Source organism: Micropterus salmoides, unplaced genomic scaffold (genome assembly GCF_014851395.1).
Source record: "Micropterus salmoides isolate LMB-PRFRI ecotype aquatic unplaced genomic scaffold, ASM1485139v1 Ms_hic_scaffold_6, whole genome shotgun sequence".
Taxonomy (NCBI): domain Eukaryota; kingdom Metazoa; phylum Chordata; class Actinopteri; order Centrarchiformes; family Centrarchidae; genus Micropterus; species Micropterus salmoides.
Genome location: NW_024044348.1, coordinates 9,400,204 through 9,420,332, shown reverse-complemented (window position 1 = coordinate 9,420,332; position 20,129 = coordinate 9,400,204). Strand labels below are relative to the sequence as shown.

At 37.7% G+C, this 20,129-nt stretch overlaps 1 protein-coding gene across 2 annotated transcripts in view; it reads left to right on the top strand.

Annotated features, from left to right (window-relative positions):
* tspan4a (tetraspanin 4a) overlaps positions 1–17,587 on the top strand; it is a 163,402-nt gene extending 145,815 nt beyond the window's left edge. For both annotated transcript variants that reach the window (XM_038700589.1, XM_038700588.1), the window contains 4 exons: positions 6,206–6,307; positions 8,385–8,516; positions 14,444–14,527; positions 17,052–17,587. In XM_038700589.1, the coding sequence (XP_038556517.1) occupies positions 6,206–6,307; positions 8,385–8,516; positions 14,444–14,527; positions 17,052–17,120 (387 nt within the window). In that variant the 3' untranslated portion in view covers positions 17,121–17,587. The remainder of the gene's footprint in view (positions 1–6,205; positions 6,308–8,384; positions 8,517–14,443; positions 14,528–17,051) is intronic.
* The last annotated feature ends 2,542 nt before the right edge of the window (positions 17,588–20,129 follow it).

Genomic DNA, 20,129 nt, shown 5'->3' with positions numbered 1-20,129 from the left:
TAATCCTTTAGGTGAGTGTATGAGCACACTGAGCATGTGAGGGTCCAGCTGGTCCTTTGAGATTTTTGTGGCCTCTGAGCCATCTGAGTGAGGCAACGATCCCAGGACGCTCTAAAAGAAAAGAAATGCAGTTGCAAATGAGATATAATAAATATTCAGTTAGGCCAGTACTTCCACCTAGTTTAGTTCTTCATTTGCATATCATTATAAACACTGTAATTCTATTCTTATAGCAAATCTTTATTATTATTCTTTATTTCTTTTTTTTTTTATTTGAGCTAAGGCAGGAAATTCCAACTCTGGGTTTAGCATAAAGTTGGTTAAAGTTGGCAAAGGGTAGGTTCAACTTTTAAAAGTTGAATACAGGATCTATGACCATACAAATGGACATAAAGTTGAGCAGTATTTTACATAACATCACAAGCTATTATATCGTGTGGTACATAAAAACATTATTTCAAGCACGTCTTAAAACAATTCTCACATACACGTGTACACTTTAACATTACTGTTATAACTGAGTTATTGGTCACTGTAATAATTCCCCCTCCATGGTTGCAGTGAAGTGAAATCTCTAAAAAACAGTGTACCTTTAGAAGATATCCACTTTTGAATAGTCTAACACAGATGCTTCGCTGATGATTCATAGTAGCTTCAACTAAACTTTAGAATGAATTTATACAAAAATGACAACTGTGGTGTCTTTACACACTATATGGGCAGGAATAATGATTACAGTGACAAATAACTTACTGTAAACATGGACATGTGAGTATTAAGGCAGACTATAAAAATGTGAACCTATTCTTTAGCACACAGACAGCAACATATTAGTTGCATTTATTACTCTGATAAAGACCTCGCTGGTCATTTTAACAGTGCAAAAGCAGAATTGAGGGCTCATATGCATGCATCAAATTCCAGCAACAGGTTACTAAGATTGGTAATTGTTCCAGAAATTTTAATTTTTCATTAAAAACTGCCCTACAGCAAAAAGCAACACATTACTGTAACGTTAATTGCTTTATTTTGTAACGCGTTACTCCCAACACTGTTTAAGGCAGATGAAAGTTGCTGTGTCAATTATGAAGCTATTAAAATAACAAATAACTCCACCATTAGCCAATGCACACCAGAGCTATCCACCAAGGAAAATATTTCCAAACCCAGAGTGAGCTCAACTTTAGTTAACTTACACAATTGTGTTGTCTTGCTAACAATAATAAACTTACCAAGAAAGACGTTTTTGCTGGCAGTCTCTGCGTCTGTCTTCTCCTGCTTGTCCTTGCCAGTCACGCCTCTTTAGCTCTTTTCACATTTAACTTCTGCAAGGAGGTGACCGGATATTCTTCTCTTCTGTGTTTTTTTCTTATTATGTCTGTGGTGTCCACTTTTCCCAAGTCCGAGTCAGTAAAGTAAAACAAAGGAAACCAGAGAAACAAAATGATTTCCTGACAGAAATAGCTTCCCTCTCTCAACACAGTTCACACGTTAACTTTTGTGAAGCGGACTTTCACGTTGTGTGATTGGGTCGTCGATTTGAAAACCTTGATTCTGATTGCACACTTCGCCCCTCTGTACACATGTGTTTACTGTTTACAAACAGAAACAAATATAACTACATTATGATTTAAAGTATGCTTATTTCTATATGTTGTTTGTTAAGTTAACAACATGTGCTGCTTCCTTCTAGGCCAGGTTACCCTTATGAAAGAGGTCTCTGATCTCAACTAGCTATTTACCTGATTAAAAAAAATTAAAAGAAAGAAAAGAAACGAAAAAAAAGAAATAATATGCTTTTGAAAAATATATTTTAATGTTAAAAAAATATGTTTTAAAAATCATACTTCTGGAAATCAGGCTGAAACATGTGGCAGTTACATAAATAATTACAATATTTTGCAGTAGCCTACACAATGAAGCATGTTTGGCATAAATATATTTTTAACCCACTAAAAGTGTAATTGTTTAACAATGTACTTCCACAAAGTACACCTAAATAGTACTAAGAGTTAAATAAATATATTTTTAATAAATAGACTAAAATGTTGTAAAAAAAAAAAAAAAAAACTTTTATTCAAGCATAGTTATTAAAAGTTTAATTACGTATATATTTATTACCAATTTATTCAAAGTATACTTTTGAGAAGTATGTTAAAGCTCAGGAGAATATATCTCTTTTATACTTGTAGTAAGCATGTATGTACGGACCTGGGTATTTATGTCAGTTGTTGCAGTTAAACTGCCATCCTTTGAAGTAACGTCAACACTTTGACAGTGCTGAGGGTGCAACTGTGTGTATGCTTTGTCACGGTCAGTCATGGTTTTCGTTCACTTTCGGCGCCATGCACCGCCATGCACCACCATGCACCACCATGCACCTGAAATGCTTTGAGGTCACAGTCTGCAACATGCATTTTACTGACGGCCGCTTTACCAATGCATCGGCGGAGGCAACGGTGTCGGAAGTCTTTACATAGAGTTCAACAGAGTAATAGACCCCCCACACCCCCGCGGTAAATTAACGTTAAGCGCACCATAAAACGTAACTGTAGTTATCGTGTGACAGGACCATCGACTGTATGATTGATAACAGCTGATACTCGCACATTAGTTTCTATCATGGGTAAGTAATAGCTACTCCTGCCAGACAGTAAAGTGTACTAAACTTTACAGGTAGTGATGTTAACGCAACATATCGTTAGTGAACACTCCAGCCGGTCAGTTTGTGGTTGTCATGGTAATGTATTACGTCCGACTATTAGCCACACCCCCATTCTCTGTTTGAGAAAGAACGTTAACCAAAAACAGCAGTTAAAACTGGCTGGAGGGGCTTTAAATTAAAATTTGAATACAAGCTATAGTAGTTGTTTACATTCATACGCATATGATACAGCGTTTGAAAGCTAAAATCCCCCTGATTCAACCAATGCAAAGCATTTCAAGATACAATCACCACAGCGGGTACAATCAGCGCCTCTGTCAGACCAACCAGTACAAGCAAAATTGACGCGACTCACCTATGAAGCCTCATTATAATCCACCGATAGATTATATTCCAACAAAAAACGGTCTTGCTACGTTGTCAAGCGTCCAGACGATCCAATCCAGTAAAATATTTACTCCAAAACACATTATTCCATCAATAAATCCCCAGGGACTGCTGCCGCATCGTTTCATATTTGCCAGCAGACCCGGCTGTATGTTATTATAACCGTAATAACTCTGATTTGAATGTAAACAACTACTATAGCTTGTATTCAAATTAGCTGTTGAACTCTGACCTTTCGAGTGACACCAAATTCGACCCAATAGGAGCTCACATGTCCCTTTCGCAGCCAATGAGCGCCCGCGCTGTAAGGAAGGGCCAGCCCCTATAATTTCCTGGGTAGGCTGAGCCAATTGCAAGCAATTGTACCGATGTCTGGCACTTCCTGTAGCCAATAAAATTCTAAAAATAACGATCTCCAGCTTTAAGTAAGAAGCAGGGCCGTGGTAGGTAGTGATCAATACTTTTTACATATTTTATTTCTAGTTTAATGTGACCTTCCCCCTCCCGTTTCTGTATTTATGAGAGAAATAAGGAGTAGGCTTACCAATTCAAAATAATAGCTGCATAATGACAAGACATCAGACTGCTGTCATATTCTTTAATTATAATAAAAATATCCTTCTCAGAACTGACTCTTCATAACATCATCCTATTATTGTGACAGACAAAGTATTTCACTGTCTTTGCACACACATCACACAGAGCAACATTCAATCGGAAATGAAAAATATAATAGTTTTAGTGTGTTCAAACTTATATTAATCAATTCCAGTAGCACTTACAGTCATTTTGACTTTTGGGTTAGACACTCCAGAGTGTTATCTTTCAGAGAAGCCCCAAACCGCGCATTTAGTCCAAATGGTTCAAAAACTACATTGAATTTACTTGGAATGTTAATACTGCAATCAAAAACAGTCAGGAAGTACAATGAATCATTTACTGTTTGTTCATTCATCACATTTCTTGATTTCTTGCTCTATTATCATTTTCTTTATGTGGTCTCCTCTATTACAGATTACAAGAAAAGAGGCATCCTCTTAAATCGATGATTGATTGCATAAACAGTTGCCTAATAGGAGAGTCAAGATCAAGATCATGTGACATGACGTTCACTCACAAGTTGTATTTCCTTGAGTGGAAACTGCTGAATGGATTTCTTTCTTCATCAAACACTTGCAAAGGAGACTTTTCTGCATAGTCCGGCATAGTTTACATCCATGTTTGCTAATTTGCTTACTTGCTGTATTCTTCATTCTTAGCTGTGCTGGCACATTTCTGCATTTCTTTCACTTTTTTTTTTTTATCAGCAGTTGTCAATTAACAGAATGATGTGACATCTTTTGCAGGAATATGTATTGCATCACCACTTCATTGTACAGTACGTTCAAAGTAAATGGTGACCCACTCATAAAAATATTGCTCCATAGCACTCTTATTCTACCTTTACGTAGGATTCTGCAATTGCATGATCTGTTTCATAAATTTATTCAGAAACTAATTTTGCTTTGTAGTTTCAAGAACCTCCAGATTAAAAATGGGAAGCCCAATAACAGCCCAGCAGGTGGTGTGTTAATCCAGTCTGGTGTATTATGGGTGGGCTTAACATCTAGATGTTGTAAAGAACTTCATTATTTGTCATTAGTACCGCTTAATTAAAAAGACTTTTGTTTCATGGAAATCTCACATTACAGTGACCAAAATCCGTAGGAAAGCTTTGCCATGTTACAGTTTACCCTGTTCACACCCTAATATAACTAAATGTATATATTCCAATCCATATTCAACATTTAATGTTGTTTGATAAAATTAAGGCCATATTCATTGTGTGAGTGTTTGAAGACAGAGATTTAACCAAGTGTTTGGTGTGCTGCGCCTCACAGGCAAAAAGGCTGCAAGAGAGAGCAAGGTCAGTGGAGATCCATGCAATTGATGTCTGATGGGATGGACCATGTAAATGTGTAAACAAGGCTGAGCAGCTTGTGTGTGTGTGTGGAGTTTGTGTTTGCTGTTTGTACATAGCGCCCACGCTCTCTGATTGTATTGTTAATTTTAAATGAATGTATTTTAGATTCAGCAACTGCAAAGCTTCAGTGTATTTAAGCATGTTTATCTCTGTGACTGTGTTCACACATACAGTTTGTTCTCTTTGATTCAAAGCTTACTGGAAAAGCTGATTTTGTTAAATGTATTTTATCTTGTTTGTTTAGATTCACACTGCTGAACCAGAGCTTCTAAACTAAACGAACATGGATCTGCATGTAGCTTGTTTATTGAACAGTGGCTCAGTAACCTGCCATTATGCAGTGTGTTGGTTCAATCAAAGCAAATCCAATTCAGCTCCTTTAAGTTCGGCAAAGTGGACTTGTTTCTATCACAGTTTATTAGTCTTAATACCATGTAAGAACACTGGAGGAAACATGAGCATCAGTACAGACTGCAGTCTCTCTCGGTCCATTTGGTTTGATAACAGGAGAAACAGTAAGGTATCAACATCCACATTGTTCTACCTAAAAAACCATGTGTTTAAGATCAACTGGTGCTTAAATGGTCTGCCATGTGACCACCTAGTCCACCTTGAAACCATGTAAACTGGCGGTCTTCCACGGGATATCATTAGATGTTGTGTATATTTTTTGCTGTATACAAGAAAATGTGTGTGTTTTTAATTATGCTGAACACACACAACACATTCGGTAAACAAAAATATACATAAGGATCCTTTGTACAATCATGGGTAGTCAATATAATGAAGAAATGGTACTAAAATATCCCCAAACTGGAAGATTTCAGCTGTATTAAAAAACGGAAAAAGGTCTATTTTATTATTTTCTATTCTATTTCATGCATTTTTACAAGCAGTCCACCATGTGAACCAGTGGTTTGGGTTTACCACATAAAACAATGGTTAACCATGAAAATGATTTAAACTGTCAAATAAAGATAATGCCATAAAATTTATATTAAAAACCACAACGTGTGTTACTTGGTTCGCTTCTAACATAATACACTGCTGTTGAAATGAAAATATCCAAAAATGTGATGCTTAAAAGGAACGCGTCCTCCATCATACTTCAATCAAACTTGAAATTAGGTTGTTAAAATGATCTTATTTTCTTGTCTGATACAACCATTTAGCCTGTCTTGTCTTCTCAGATTGATCACTACGCCCAGAGGGATCTGAAGAAGGGCCTCCAGCTCTTCGGCGCAGAGGGCAATGTGGGTTTGACCAACGCCTGGATGATAGTACAAACTGATGTAAGATGTGACATCACTGGAGGGGGTGGGTGGTGGTGTTTGGGGTGATCTAAAACACAAGTTGGAAGATGTAACACAAAGTTTTAAGATTTTTCTTTCTCTTAGTCACAGTTTGCTGAGGTCATGGTGCTCAAACATCCTGCTCTGAACATCGCAGAACATTCAATATTAACTTGTGTGCCATTTAGCAAGCCAAGTCATGCAAAATACCTTGTCACATGCTGAGATACATGATGTTTTGACTGCATTATTCATTGTGACAATGCTTACTTTTTCTATTGGCTAGGTTTTACCATTTGTACCACTGTGATCACATTAAATGAAACGGGAGTAGTTCAGTGTTGAAAGGCCATTTGATTTTACATTTCTCCATTTTGTGTCAATTTTAAATAAAACAGTAAAATCTTTTTTGTAGCTAATGGGCTCTAGACATTTACAAGCAGGCTGGTAAAATATACTGGCAATCCAGAAAAAATGTGTTAAATGTTTTTGCCGACAGTAACAAACACTCGAAGCGTCTCTGGTTTAAATGCTTCGCAAAAATGCTGTCAGAGAGATTAATGCAAACATCATAGACTCTCTGAGGTAATCTTTGTTTCCAGCTCTCACTTTGATGTGCTTTTTCCATTGTATTATTTATGTATCTTTTTAAATTCCACTGCGAAGACGACACAATGTGAGAAATGGAGAATTGGAATTACGGATTGCAAAGGACGGATGCTGCTGCTGGTATATGCCTTTTGGCGAGATCAAATGATAGATTGGAGAATTCTGGGCTCTTTGGACCTTTTTTACATCCTAGATCCAGTCTTATGGCTTGTAGTTTTGTTCCATTAGCAAATGTGCCTCTGTGTGCATGCATGGGTCTACTGTCTGGAAGGCATATTGTATAAGTGTGTAAGTGTGTGTCCGTGAGCGTATGGTGACGGAAAAGGCATAAATAATGACAGAGAAATGTATTGCTATGCAAATAATATATGCAAAGACTGCATGTGTGGGTGTTAATGTTCAGCGTGAGGGGTTTTTTTCTGCGTACAGGAGGAACACATGAGGACAGAGCCTGACAGAGCCACCGTTTGACAATGTATGTGTGCAAGCGTGAATGTGCTTTTTTCCTTGTCAGATCAGTGCTGATGTGTGTATGTATGGGCTCCATGAAGTCTGGCTGAGAAGAGGACTATTAAAAGGCAGGTCTCATTCTGTCACTGCTCTTCCTCCCAAGCCTCCTTCATACATGCTGAGTCACTGAATAGATAATACAGCAGATGTCCCTGGAGCAAAGTCCACCCTGAATATTATTAAAGGCCACTTATGGAATAGAAGAGGATCTACATACATGAGACGAAGAAGTAAAAAACATCCGCAGGGCGCCAAGTGCTGGTACAATAAATCAGGAAGGGTCACACGCCACACTGGTCGTTAACTTTCTGAGGTGATAACATTTGATTATTACGACTCTGTGCAGTTTTAGCCTTTGATTTGTTCTCGAAGTTTAAAAACTATTCTTCAAATGCTTTCTGGTCATTTGAATTCTGCTGTAGTTCATGATAAATTGCAATCTTGATCCATTGTTTAAGCGGGTGAGGGAGTTTTAAATTAACACACAATCCCTGATTCTGTGCACGAAGCGGCATGCGGAGCGACTCAGGCAGCATTATTCCTGTTTAGAATTAAAGTCCACTGAATGAACAAAACATCAGAGGCACTTTATCTTTTCATGAAGTACACTGATGAATTGAATTGTGGTGAAAGCCATGATCCCTTATCAAAAATCTATACCAATCACAAAGGGGGAAGATGTAGATAAAAGAAGCAGGCGCGTTAGAAAATGATTTTAGGGCTTTGAGACAAATAAGATGTGGATTGTACAAAAGGGGTGCAGTTCAATATCAGGAAGATGAAATGTTTTCTGCATTGAGCACATGTGAATTCTTTTATCCACTAAATCTCATTCTTGGCAGGTAAATAATTTTAGCTTCCATCAGCTGAGGATGCTTATTTTATGTTGTGCATTAGGATTTTAGTGATGATAATAAAAGGTCTGACTCTCTTGACTCATTGTCTTTCTCTGGTGCAGTTTCGCTGCTGTGGAGTAACTAACCACACAGACTGGTTTGAAGTTTACAATGCCACCCGTGTGCCGGACTCCTGCTGCCTGGAGTACAGCGACAACTGTGGCCTGGACAACCCAGGGACATGGTGGACAGCGGTGAGTTCTGGCATGTACACAACCCAAAACCAGTCTGGTCTCATGTGGCGTGAGACTGTAGCGCATTACCTAAGTAATAATAGGCCAGGGGAGAGGACTAACAAATCCACGCCAAAAACCTCCAGAAGTCAAAAATGGTAGAAGGTTGGGCGCGAGCAGAAACTGCAACTTTGTTAAGCTGATTATCTATATTTGTGAGGGTCTACCTGACCTGTACTGGGGAACCATGTTCCAATATAATTTCAGGTACACATTAAAAAAATTAAAAACAAAGAAGAAAAGATACACATTGGGTGAGGTCATCACAGTGTTGGTCATATTTAATTTAAATGTAAATTCATAATATCGAAAGATAATTCCTCGTTTGATCCCAAAGCCTTTCGGCACCATTATTAGTATGACTCAACATATTTGCTGTCCTTTCCAAGAAGTTTTAATAATTCAAATAACCAGCTACCTATTGAAAATAATCTTGGCTCACAAACCACGCCTGCTCTTCTTTTGTCTTTTTTTAGACCTTAGCTGCGCAGCACTAGCAAGCAAACATCAAGACATTGATTGATTTATATTCATAATTACTGCTATTGAATTAATCACATCTGTCCAGAAGGACATGACTGCTGGTGCTACTAATGTACATCTGATGTATAATCAGTGTCTTATTTAAAATTTTAAGCAGCTGTACCATACAGAGATTGTGATATAAGCTCAGGAAATTAACTATTCAACAGGACAGACAAGGTTCAATGAACATTAAAATACTTAACTACTACAAAAAAAAACTGTGGAGCATCTCTTCACATCTCTTAGACCATTAATAGGCCACAAAGATTTTGTATACAGTTTATGTTTCTTTGCTGCTGTCAACCCAGACGAAAAAAAGGGTTGAGTTTCAAATCAATAGTGTCATGTGAAAAAGCAGCCCGATCTGCTAAGAGGGACTGCGTGTTGTATGAGTGTAAGCATGACTGTGATGCTGGTGAAAAAGCTGAAATGGGTATACAGGGGATTGCATCAGTCAAAACAGTAAAATACAAGCTACCTCATTTTTGCAGGTGTGTCTTAATGAATATGTAACACTGTGTGCATCTAGTGATATTGTTAGGACAGTATGCAAATGGCTTAATCTGCGCATGTAACATGATTAGCAAGACTGGAAGTTGTCACTAGAGAGGTAATTGGGTGTGGTGAGATAATATGTAGGGACAGCTTGTATTAATTACACATTCAGTCAGATATAAAATTACTCCACCTACTTGTGACCTGTTCATCACCCTTGGCAAACTCTGCTGCACTGACTTTTACTACAGTATCATTACCATTTCTGAACTGAAGCAAATTGTGTCACACACAATGTCTTCTCTTGACACTCTCCCTATAATCTTGTCATTAACACAATTAATGACCACTATTATTTCGGTCATTAAATTAAGCTAGAGCTTGAAAACTGGCAATTGGCCTTTTTCTTTCCAGTACAGTAGTCCAGCCTCTTCTCTAAAATACCCTCTCTCCCCAAAGTGCTACAGAAAACAGATTTTTACTGAACTGCTTCAGAACAGCATCTTTGAAAATTCCAGTCTGGTTTCAGTGGCCTAGCTCTATTGGACAGAATCACCCCTCTTGACTAATGATCTCCTCTTGGCAACTTCCTCTAGCTTTTATATATCATCCTTTGACACAGTAGACCACGCTATTCTTATGCTGAAACACAGAGTAGGTAGGTATCTCTGACTCAGCCTTTGACTGAGTTTCATCAGATGTATCCAAAAGTTCTCATCTGTGTCAGAAGTTCATTCTCATCCTGACTCCACTGTTTCCTGTGGGATCCCTCAGGGTTCGATTTAAGGTCCTGTCCTCTTCACAATTTATGGTCCCACAAGGCCACATGTCTTGAATACATCAAATACTGGATGCACATTCAGTTTAGCTTATCTATTGGTGATCTTCAGTCAGCTCCAAAGTGTGTTAACAGCCACTTGGGACAATATTTCATCCACATGATCTAAAATGAGCTTTTTAAGCAGTTGGAAATGAAGTTGATGATAGTGGTGAGGTAAAGTTAAAGCCCGTTAACGCATTAGAAATGAGCAGAAAGACAATAGCTTTGATGATTCTGTGGGTTGGACAAAGAGACACCTTTTACAACTATTACACATAGTTCTTTCTTCAATTCTTAATATGAAAATATTGATTAGAGTACCTTTCACAAAGTTTATTCATGCATGGACGTATCCACATCAAGATGATTCATACCTGTTTGATGCATCAATCACTTTCTCAAAGAGCAGTACATCTAGGAAACTGACTAACTATTTAATAAACACAAGGACCATTTAAATTCAAGGACCATTTAAATTCTCATGTAACTAATTCAGTTCACTAAAAAAAGAAAAGATGAATAACCCAACAGCAGCCAGCCTCTCTGCCAAGTGCAAATATGTATTATTATTGCGATATTATTTGGAGGCATCAACATGAAACATGAATATAAAGTGTCACAACAAGATGTGATGGCAGGGCTGGTAAAATGAAAAATAAAAACCTTTTGAAGTTGAAACACTGTCATTGTCAAAACATGTTAGGGCCACTTTACACACTGAGTAGTCTACTTAAATCATCCAACAGAACTAAAGCAGTCACTGCACATCACAGTGAGTGAAGATGATGAACAATAATGACAGCGATTTCAGTGTAGCTTCAGATGTTATTAAGTTGATACAACAAAATGGTAAATCTGCCCTTTTAAAAAATCATATCAAATGTGCCAGATGTTGCCTGTAAAAACAGTCATGGTTTGTAAACTTCCAGATCAAGTGTTTCATACATCTCATCATATTTAGTATGATACAATGCTGCTGAAGATGACAACTAACAACTAAATGGATCTTGTGAGATTTACTCATCATACAATTGAATATAATCATTATAAAACTCAGAAAGATGGTGGTGTTTATTTGTTTCCATCTTTATGATAAAACAGTTTAAAGAATCATGGGTCAAAGACACTTTTTACACATTTAGTAGCAGGAGACAAGTTTGCTTTTTGACACCAAACTAGTTATAAATCTTATTTATCTGTAAAGTAAATCAAGTAAATCTCCAGTAAATCTTGTTTTTTTTTTCTCCAGATCTTAAATATTATACCATCATGGTCATAAGTGCTTTAAATAGAAACCCCTTATTCCAATTGTTTGCAACTCGATTTAATTTGTCCATCCAGCATTGAAAAGGCCAAACTGCCGCTGTTTTCAATTTAAAAAATGAAAGACGTAACCTTTTAAAATGTCTTTCTATTACTTTTCCTGAAAAAAGGATTCTGCATAAACCACTGAACATTTTTTCAATATTATGCATATTTACCTCCTTCAGGGGACAGCTTGTTGGCCTTCACGTAGACCTGTGAATTCCACCGGCCGTTCTAGTTTGAAAGACATTTTGATAACAAATTAATCTGGCTAGTTTTGTGTTTTGATCAATGTTTGCCCTGCAGAGCAAGGATTCAGATAGTGTAGTTTACACTGAAGCATATCAGTTCTCTCTTTCAATAATACCTGCAAATCCTTTCTTTTTAAATATACAGTACTGTGCAATGGTTCTAGGCAGTTGTAGAAAAAATGCTGTAAAATATCAATGCTTTCAAAAATAGACATGTAAAGATCACGGCTTTGTGGGGGCCATACCATGACTTCCAGGACTCCTGTCTTGCTGTTCTAGATAAAGGAACATACAGTACTGGCCATTAAGCTATACCTTCCCAGTGCACTTCCAATGTAAGAAATGGGGGGACAAAGTGTCCTTGATCTAAAGCAATAATATGAAGCAAGCTAAGTTATACAAATGAAGCAAGTGTATTCCAAAGTTACATTTTTTTCTTAGTACAAAATTCCCTTTTCATGTTAACGCCATAGCACAGCACAGCAACACGGGGGAAAACATAAGAGGGAATTTTGAACCAAAAGGGCTGTAACACTGGAACGGATCTGTTAACTGCCAGTGTGAATAGAAGGAAGGAATACTCCAAGTAAAACCTGTATAAATGTTCATATAGGCACCTGACTATTGTTTTAAGACACCTATCCTTTAAGTCACTCCATGACCATGACTCTGATGTGTCTCTAACCCGAACTAAGTAGTTTTCTTAACAAACCTTAACCACAGAGGTGCAATATTATTAAACACTCATTAAGGGTGTTTTGAAAGGCAATGACAAACAGCCTATTTTGTTTTGGAGCATGGAAGTTAATTTTTTACTTTCGGTAACAATCAATTTCTCAAAATAAACCAAGCACAATTATACACCTACTAGCTTTTCTCAGCTTTCAATGAAGTTAAATGGGGCTTAATTGGCACTGGAAATGGATGTTTACATTGCCAAAGCTTTCAATCGAGGCCTTTTCCAGGTTAAGGTGTCAGGAGCCTGCTACAGAGAGCGGAACATCTTATCAGTGAGCAGGAGGATAGACAGATGGAGGCGCAGCAGATCCAGGGGGAAGTCCAGGCCAAGGAATGGATGATGAGAATCCAGCCTCACATAAGAACAGGACAAACACGGCTAAAACAGCACGGACCACCAAGAGCATCCCAGTGGGGCTCTAGCCTAGGGGTTTCGAGTCACAAGGAGTCAACACTTGCCAAAAACTATTTCAACATCTTAAGATTTCTGAAAAAGCGACTGAAGAGACTGAATAAACAATAAAGTAAATAAAGTTAAAAGCTCAGAAAAGCTATTAAGTGGAGCCTAAAGCTTAGATTATTTTGTATCACAAGCTTGTGGCACTGTGAATGTAGAATGTAGTGTAATGGGACTAGCAGGTTCAGGTTTTCTGGTCTTATGAGAGCAGTGGAAGTCAAACAATAAAATGAATTTATATATTTTCAGATGCAGCTCTGTGGTCCAGGAGGGTTGCAGTTGAGCAGCAGTTTGATTTTGGCTTACTGCATGACTTTCCATATTGATCCAGCCTACAATTATTTCACCTTGTGCTAAGGAAAATATATTTTTCTGGTTCCCCAATGTTTCAGGCAGTAGTGAAATGCATAGCAGGTTGTGTTTGGTTTCCCTGGCTCTGACTCAGCCTTTTGATGTAATGAGATTTATAAAATAGCACAGGCATGTCTGCAGAAATTAATAATTTAATTAGAACAGCGGCGTAGCCTGTTATGATAGCACCTTTCCCTTTACTACAGTATGCCAGACAGTGTTTTCTCCAGTGTATCTAATATAATCAAACATACAGTTTAGCACACATATCTTTAAAATGTCTAAGAGGTGAAGGAACCATGTGCCACATGGGCCTTGTCGCAAATGCCACTCATCACTTTTAATGCCAACATCTTTTTTTTATTACTTGCTCACATCCCTGACCCAGAAGGGCATTGCTGTATTCCTTGTATTACTAATAATTATCTTTCTTTTCTTTCTGCCCCTTGGGCACAGGGCTCAGGGACATTTTACAGAGTGTGGAGAGATTTTGAAATGTATTCTAACATGCCTTAGTGACAAAAAATAGTGAAGCACTGAGAGGTAGAAGAATTATCTTTTGTCAAGATGCCATCAGAATGCATTCAAGCAATGTCAGACATGAAACATTCAGCCCATTCTCATGTCTTAACACTGCCTCTGGTGTATGTGCTGCTCGCGTATTCACATTGCTCCTGTTTGTACAGCTGAAGGGAGAGAAGGACAGCGGGGACTTTTCGGAAAAGTTTCCCAAAAGCATATTAGCCTGGAGGAGAAGTGGGAGATAAGGATGTTGCCACGAGGGATCTTTTAGCAAAAGAACATTTTCCATCACAGTTTCTTAATACGGCAGGAGAAGACTCAGTGTAAATGGTATAGCATCCTTTTGTATATAGCACTGGACATCTAAATAGTGAGGTTACATTTGTCGGCTAATGTTTGCTTATTCTTTGTATGTGATTCACAGCCGTGCTACGAGCGGGTAAAGGACTGGCTTAATGAGAACCTGGTGGCACTTTGGATCTTTGCTCTATGCACAGCACTTACTCAGGTAATTATAACTTTTAAGTTGTGGGAATTATTTTTTTCAGCAGTCATTAACTTCAGCCTCAGACAGAGGTTTTTACTTTGTGATAAATAAACCTTCCAGTATCCTTTGCATTAAGCACTGAACACAGGATTCCTCTGGACAGCAGGAGCCCATAAAAGCCTCTTGTGTTACCACTGAAGAGCACAATGGAGGGTCTGACTTTCCATAAAATTGTTTAATCTTTTTTCCACCAAAGTGTCATGTGATGTGCTTCCACAGTCTGAGAGGTGAAATATCACACCAGGCTCCTGTGACGCTGTAGGCTCATTTTTAGTCACCCGTTGGATTCTCACTACCATTTTTGAAAATCCTATGTGCAGCAAAATGAAAACCAGAAAAAGATTTATCTGTGATGTTTGCCAGCTGACTCACAGCATTATACAATACAGAGAATTGTGCAGTTATGCTTTATGTTCAGGCAAGGCAGAGAAATGAATGCATGTTTATATAACTTGAAAGAAGAAATATCACTTTCTTTATTAAAAAAAATGAAAAGTTTTATGAATATTTAATTCATTGCATTGAGGGGTTTAGCTGCTACAGTCTAACTTGGTCTGGTATGACCAGTAGCTAAGTTATTTGTGGTGGTTATAAGTGGTGGTGAACAGCTTTTTGTTTCAGAGCATTTTAGGAAGGATTTTATCCTTCTTTGATAGTATTTTAGGTATTAAAAAAAGAGTTAGAGTTTTTAGATAAACCCCGGTATAAATTTGATTTTAATAGCATTAGACACAGAGAATAGGTATAGGAAATAATGTCTAACCTACTAAGAATATTTTCTATTATTATATTTATATTTATATATTTTATGTATTAATAAAAATATTTCCTTAAAATAAAAAAAACGGGGTATAGAAATTTCAAATAAACACACACATATCTCATTTGTGTTTATATACTAGCTCACACAAATGCAGGAATCTGAAATGAAAGGTAGTTATGTTTCAGGACACCACATTGGCAAAAATCTGTTTTCCAACATCCTCTGACAAATGGTGAAGAAACTGTGGTGTGAAAAACTGTATCCTGGTAGTAAGTTTTGGGAAGAAGTGTTCAAGGAAGTGTTTCCTCACATTTTCCCTCAAGAGCCAACTGTGACCTTGATGGGAGTAACACCAGAGGGTGTACAGGGAAGTGATAATATCTGCTTCAGATCTTATTAACAGCATCCTTGAAGTGTTACACAGTAAACTGGTTAAGACATGACTCCCTTATGTACAATGTATGGAATAAAAATGTTAGGCCAATTCAATACAATGAAACAAATTTTATTTTTTCATGTGAAAATAAATTGCATCTACATCAGCATTTCCATGTAATTTTTGTAGAAATCTTGTCACACAACACTGTATAACATCCAACATCTGGTAAGGAGTTGGACAGACAGCCCAGCTGACCAGATTATTTCATGGTTGCGACGTCATCTGAAAAATTAAAACATAACTACAGATTAATGACGACAGCTGTGTATTCTGCACTGGAGAAAGTTTAGAAACCACAGGAAGTTGTCATCTTAACTTTGCTGCAACACAGCCCCAGCTGGACAGCTAGAGTGGTTTTGCAAACGTTCTGTGTAGGCCGCACGCACCGCAACACAAAGCTGGCATTTTGTGATTTACACACTCAAGAGGCCATTTTGGCAAGGGGGGCTCTTTGGGGGGAGAAAAAAGGCTGAAAACAGAGAGAATAAGATGTGTTTACATTACTACTACATAACTACGTCAATCTGCGGTATTGGGTAAAGTTTTTGCATTGACATTTTATTGTATCATTGCTGTTCAATAACTAAAGTGACAAATCATACATTTGTATTTTGTTTGTTTGAAATGTTGTATGTTAGTTTCTTACCTATTACTAAATTACTTAGTCATAGTCGTTTTATAGGGAACTGATCAACCAAAAAACTGTAAGATGGGACATCTGATGTCCTGGCTAGATATCAAAGGGCACCTTAGAAAGAAAAACGTCACAAAAACACTGACAATAAATAAATCCAACTGTAAAATTAAAAAAGCAATGCTTTGTTATACACAAATGTTAATGTTAACTCAGTGAAAACAAGAATTTATCACAACAGAGTGGCATTTTAATGGCATTTTGTCTGCATTTTTCTATAAAACTATATGGATCAAAACTACTGAAAAGCTTTTTGGTGTAATCAAATAGAATCAAAAATCACTGATAACTAGATAAAAGTGGAGATGCTGGAGCTAAGATACAATGTGCAATAAAAGAGAAGAGCAACCGCATACTCCAATGTGTGCAATATTTAATAAATTAATATTGCACAGATGCTCCCTATAATTATAAAAGTAAGATAACAGTATGAGAAAATTTATCTTTTTTGGCATTTATTGTCAAACAGATGTACATTATGATACAGAGAATGAGCCAAAGAGACAGAAGACTTCCTTTTCATTTCACTGCGACTTTACACGGACATCTGAACCCAATAAAGTCCAATCTGTTTCTTGTTTTTGTGCAGATCTTGGGCCTGGTCTTCTCCATGACGATGTTCTGCCAGTCAGTGAAAGTAGAGACCTTCTACGCCTAGCAATCGACCTCTCTGCCCTTCAGCACACTTGGATTGTTTCTCATCAGAGAGGGACAGATATAGACCTACCCCCTTACTCCTCCCTCTCCTCCTCCTCCTCCTCCCCCCCCCAACAGACTCTTATTTCCAGCGCTTGTCCTCCGTGACATTCCCTCTCAGATGTCACCAGTTCACAGTTTTTCTGCTAACTATCAACAAGCACAGTGTCAGTGTAATACCTGAGTTGTTTCCTATGGTTTGCTCTGTGTCAAAAGCTAATTTCTGTGATACATTTTATGAATCAGTATTATGAACGTGTATAAAAAAATGTAACCCCTTTTTTAATATGTGTTTTGTTTTAAATTATTTTATGGTTTGTATGTGTTTAAAAAATGAGAGCTACAGTTGGGAAAGTGCAGTGTGAAGTGCTGCAAGTGCATGTCTCCTGCGATGGTGTGTATTAAATGTTGTGGCTCGACTAAACAGCACACGCCATGTTGTCATTCCTCAACAGGAAACGCTGAAGGGATTTATGTGTAATCCTGCTGTAATAATGGCTGATAAACAGGAGGGACGATGGAAATATTCTGGGAATCAGCATGTAAAATTGTTTATATAGTCCCATCACTGAGACATGCTGGAGTCATTAAAATATTTTGTAGCACCTAACTAATAGGATATTAATTAGAAATATCTAATGAAATTAACCACTTTGCAGATTTGTGCACTGTGGAACATGTGGCTCTTTTAATGGGTGGATTAACATGGGACATGAGAATTGCACAAACTACAATAAAAAGATTTAGTCTGAAGAATTTTAATGAATAACTCACAGGATCCTCCAGACAGGCCTGGGGCAAAAGTCCCCCCCCCCACCCCCACCCCCCCAAGCACTAATCAGAGCTCCAGTGCTCCAGTGACAAAGGTTCATCTGCAGTCTTTGAAGCCTCCTCTGGCCTTTTGTGCATTACGGGTTTTTTTGTCTTCCTACCTTAGGCCATCAAGTATAATCCAGGCTATAAGCACACCAGAGACATACTTTTATAAAAATAGCCCCACAGGAAATATGCTTTAAGAGGTGTTTTCAGCTGCAATTTGAGGTCCAAGCACTACAGGTGCTGGAACTCTTTTTGCATTTTCCTTTGCTTCTTTATATTCTGCCTTCAAACAATCTGGACATGAGAGAGCAAAAGTCCCTGAGCAATCAAATGTGTGGAAACGTTTCAAATCTCTCCCTGAAGTCAGCAAAAAGAAATTACACAGATCAATCAATAGGTGGAGCTATTACAGGTAACTTTACATCGCCTTAAAAAAAAACTGATACGAAAAACATTGCCTACAAACAAAAGTTTTTCTGCCATTTCCAGTCAAAAAACTTAAACATATTTCCTAAAAGTTTCCCCACATTTGCTATTTTTAAAGTATTGTGTCTTGTGTTGAAATGTCCAGAGGGAGTTGTTTCAAAAGAAACACGGTTGTGTTAAAAATGGCAGTTCTTGATTAGTGTTTGGCCATCACACAAATGGCACTGAAAGTGAAAACAATCAACTGGAAGTAATGCATAAATAACATACACTTTGCTGCTGCAACTAAAAGTGTTCAGAACATGCAGGCTACCAGCAAAGCTTTAACACAGAATCCTCAAAGTGAACTGATCATCAGCCGACCGCATGTGTAAATTTTAGATGTGGAGCACTCGTCGCTGGTGACTTAAGCGTCATTGTCAGCTAAGTTTGCTGAAAGACTGGAAAAGCGACAGGAACAAGTCACGATGTGACAACTCTTTTGCAAACATGTGGCTGCTGAGCCATGAATCTTATAAATAGTCCCAGTTTGTGCCTCTAATATTAAATTTACATTTGAGTCACAGAGCTAAGCATCCATTTTTCAGAAATATATATACCTGTTGATTTTTGAATAACCTAGAGGAACACTTACCACTGTGCTCAAAGACTGTTTTAGCCATCTGAATAGAAATATTTTCTAAATATAAATGCTAGATTAAAAGATGTTTAAGCTGTCTCCCAAGTTGCAACTCCTTTCCCAAATTCAAACAGAGATGGTAGCCAAAATGACATATCTCCTTACTCAATATTTTGCTTGGGTTTTACAAAAAGAGCAATGGCATGTGTTGTTTCTGGCTACATGGAAAGGAAATGTCTTAATGGTCTTTCGGGATTTTGGAAACATTTTTAGAACAGTGTTAAGGGTTGTTAACCACCTTCAGGGTTTTTCAGAGATCACCCCGCATTTATTTTTTGAAAAATGAGACTTGAATATAATAGTCATCCACGAGAGGCACAAACTGGGACTAGCTTGGAAACAGTGCTTGCACAGACCAAGTTTTGTACTCAGCTGAAATGAAGACGTTGAGGAAACCCTGAGGGACTACTGTACCTAGTGTAGTGACTGTACAAATCTTTGAACATCACTGAACAAAATTATAATTTCCCCCTCTAGCTGCAACAACTACACACTAATGTTTGGTGTGGGCATCTTTCAGCGTGTCACATACGGTCACATGGATGCAATGTAGGTTGCTCACCTGCAACATACTCTGATCCATTCGGCATGAACATTAGAATCCTTCTTAATAGAGACTTCCTCTGACAGAGCTGGCTGGCTTCCTGCTGGCTCCCAGCTCACATGAATGGCATGAAAATAACTAAAGCTACTTGACTTAAAATAGTATTTATTTTTATTTATTTATTTTTACATATGTTCATTTTATTGTGATTGCGTGTAGAAAAGGTCTTTAAGGGTCATGTGCTCCAAAATCCCCAGTCCTGCATATCATCCATAGTGCCTCAATCAGGCCAACTTTGTAATATTAATTCATTTTCCAGTCGCAGTTCAGCCAGATATAACCTATGGACCGTTACACCTTTGTTTTCAGTGTTTCAGCATTCTTATTAAGATATGAGTCAAGTTTATGTCTACAGCCCTTGAACGCAGTCTCAAAAGGCTTCACAGCTCCCACATAATGAAACAATAAATGAAAACGATAAATGAAAATGGCAATCCCACTAC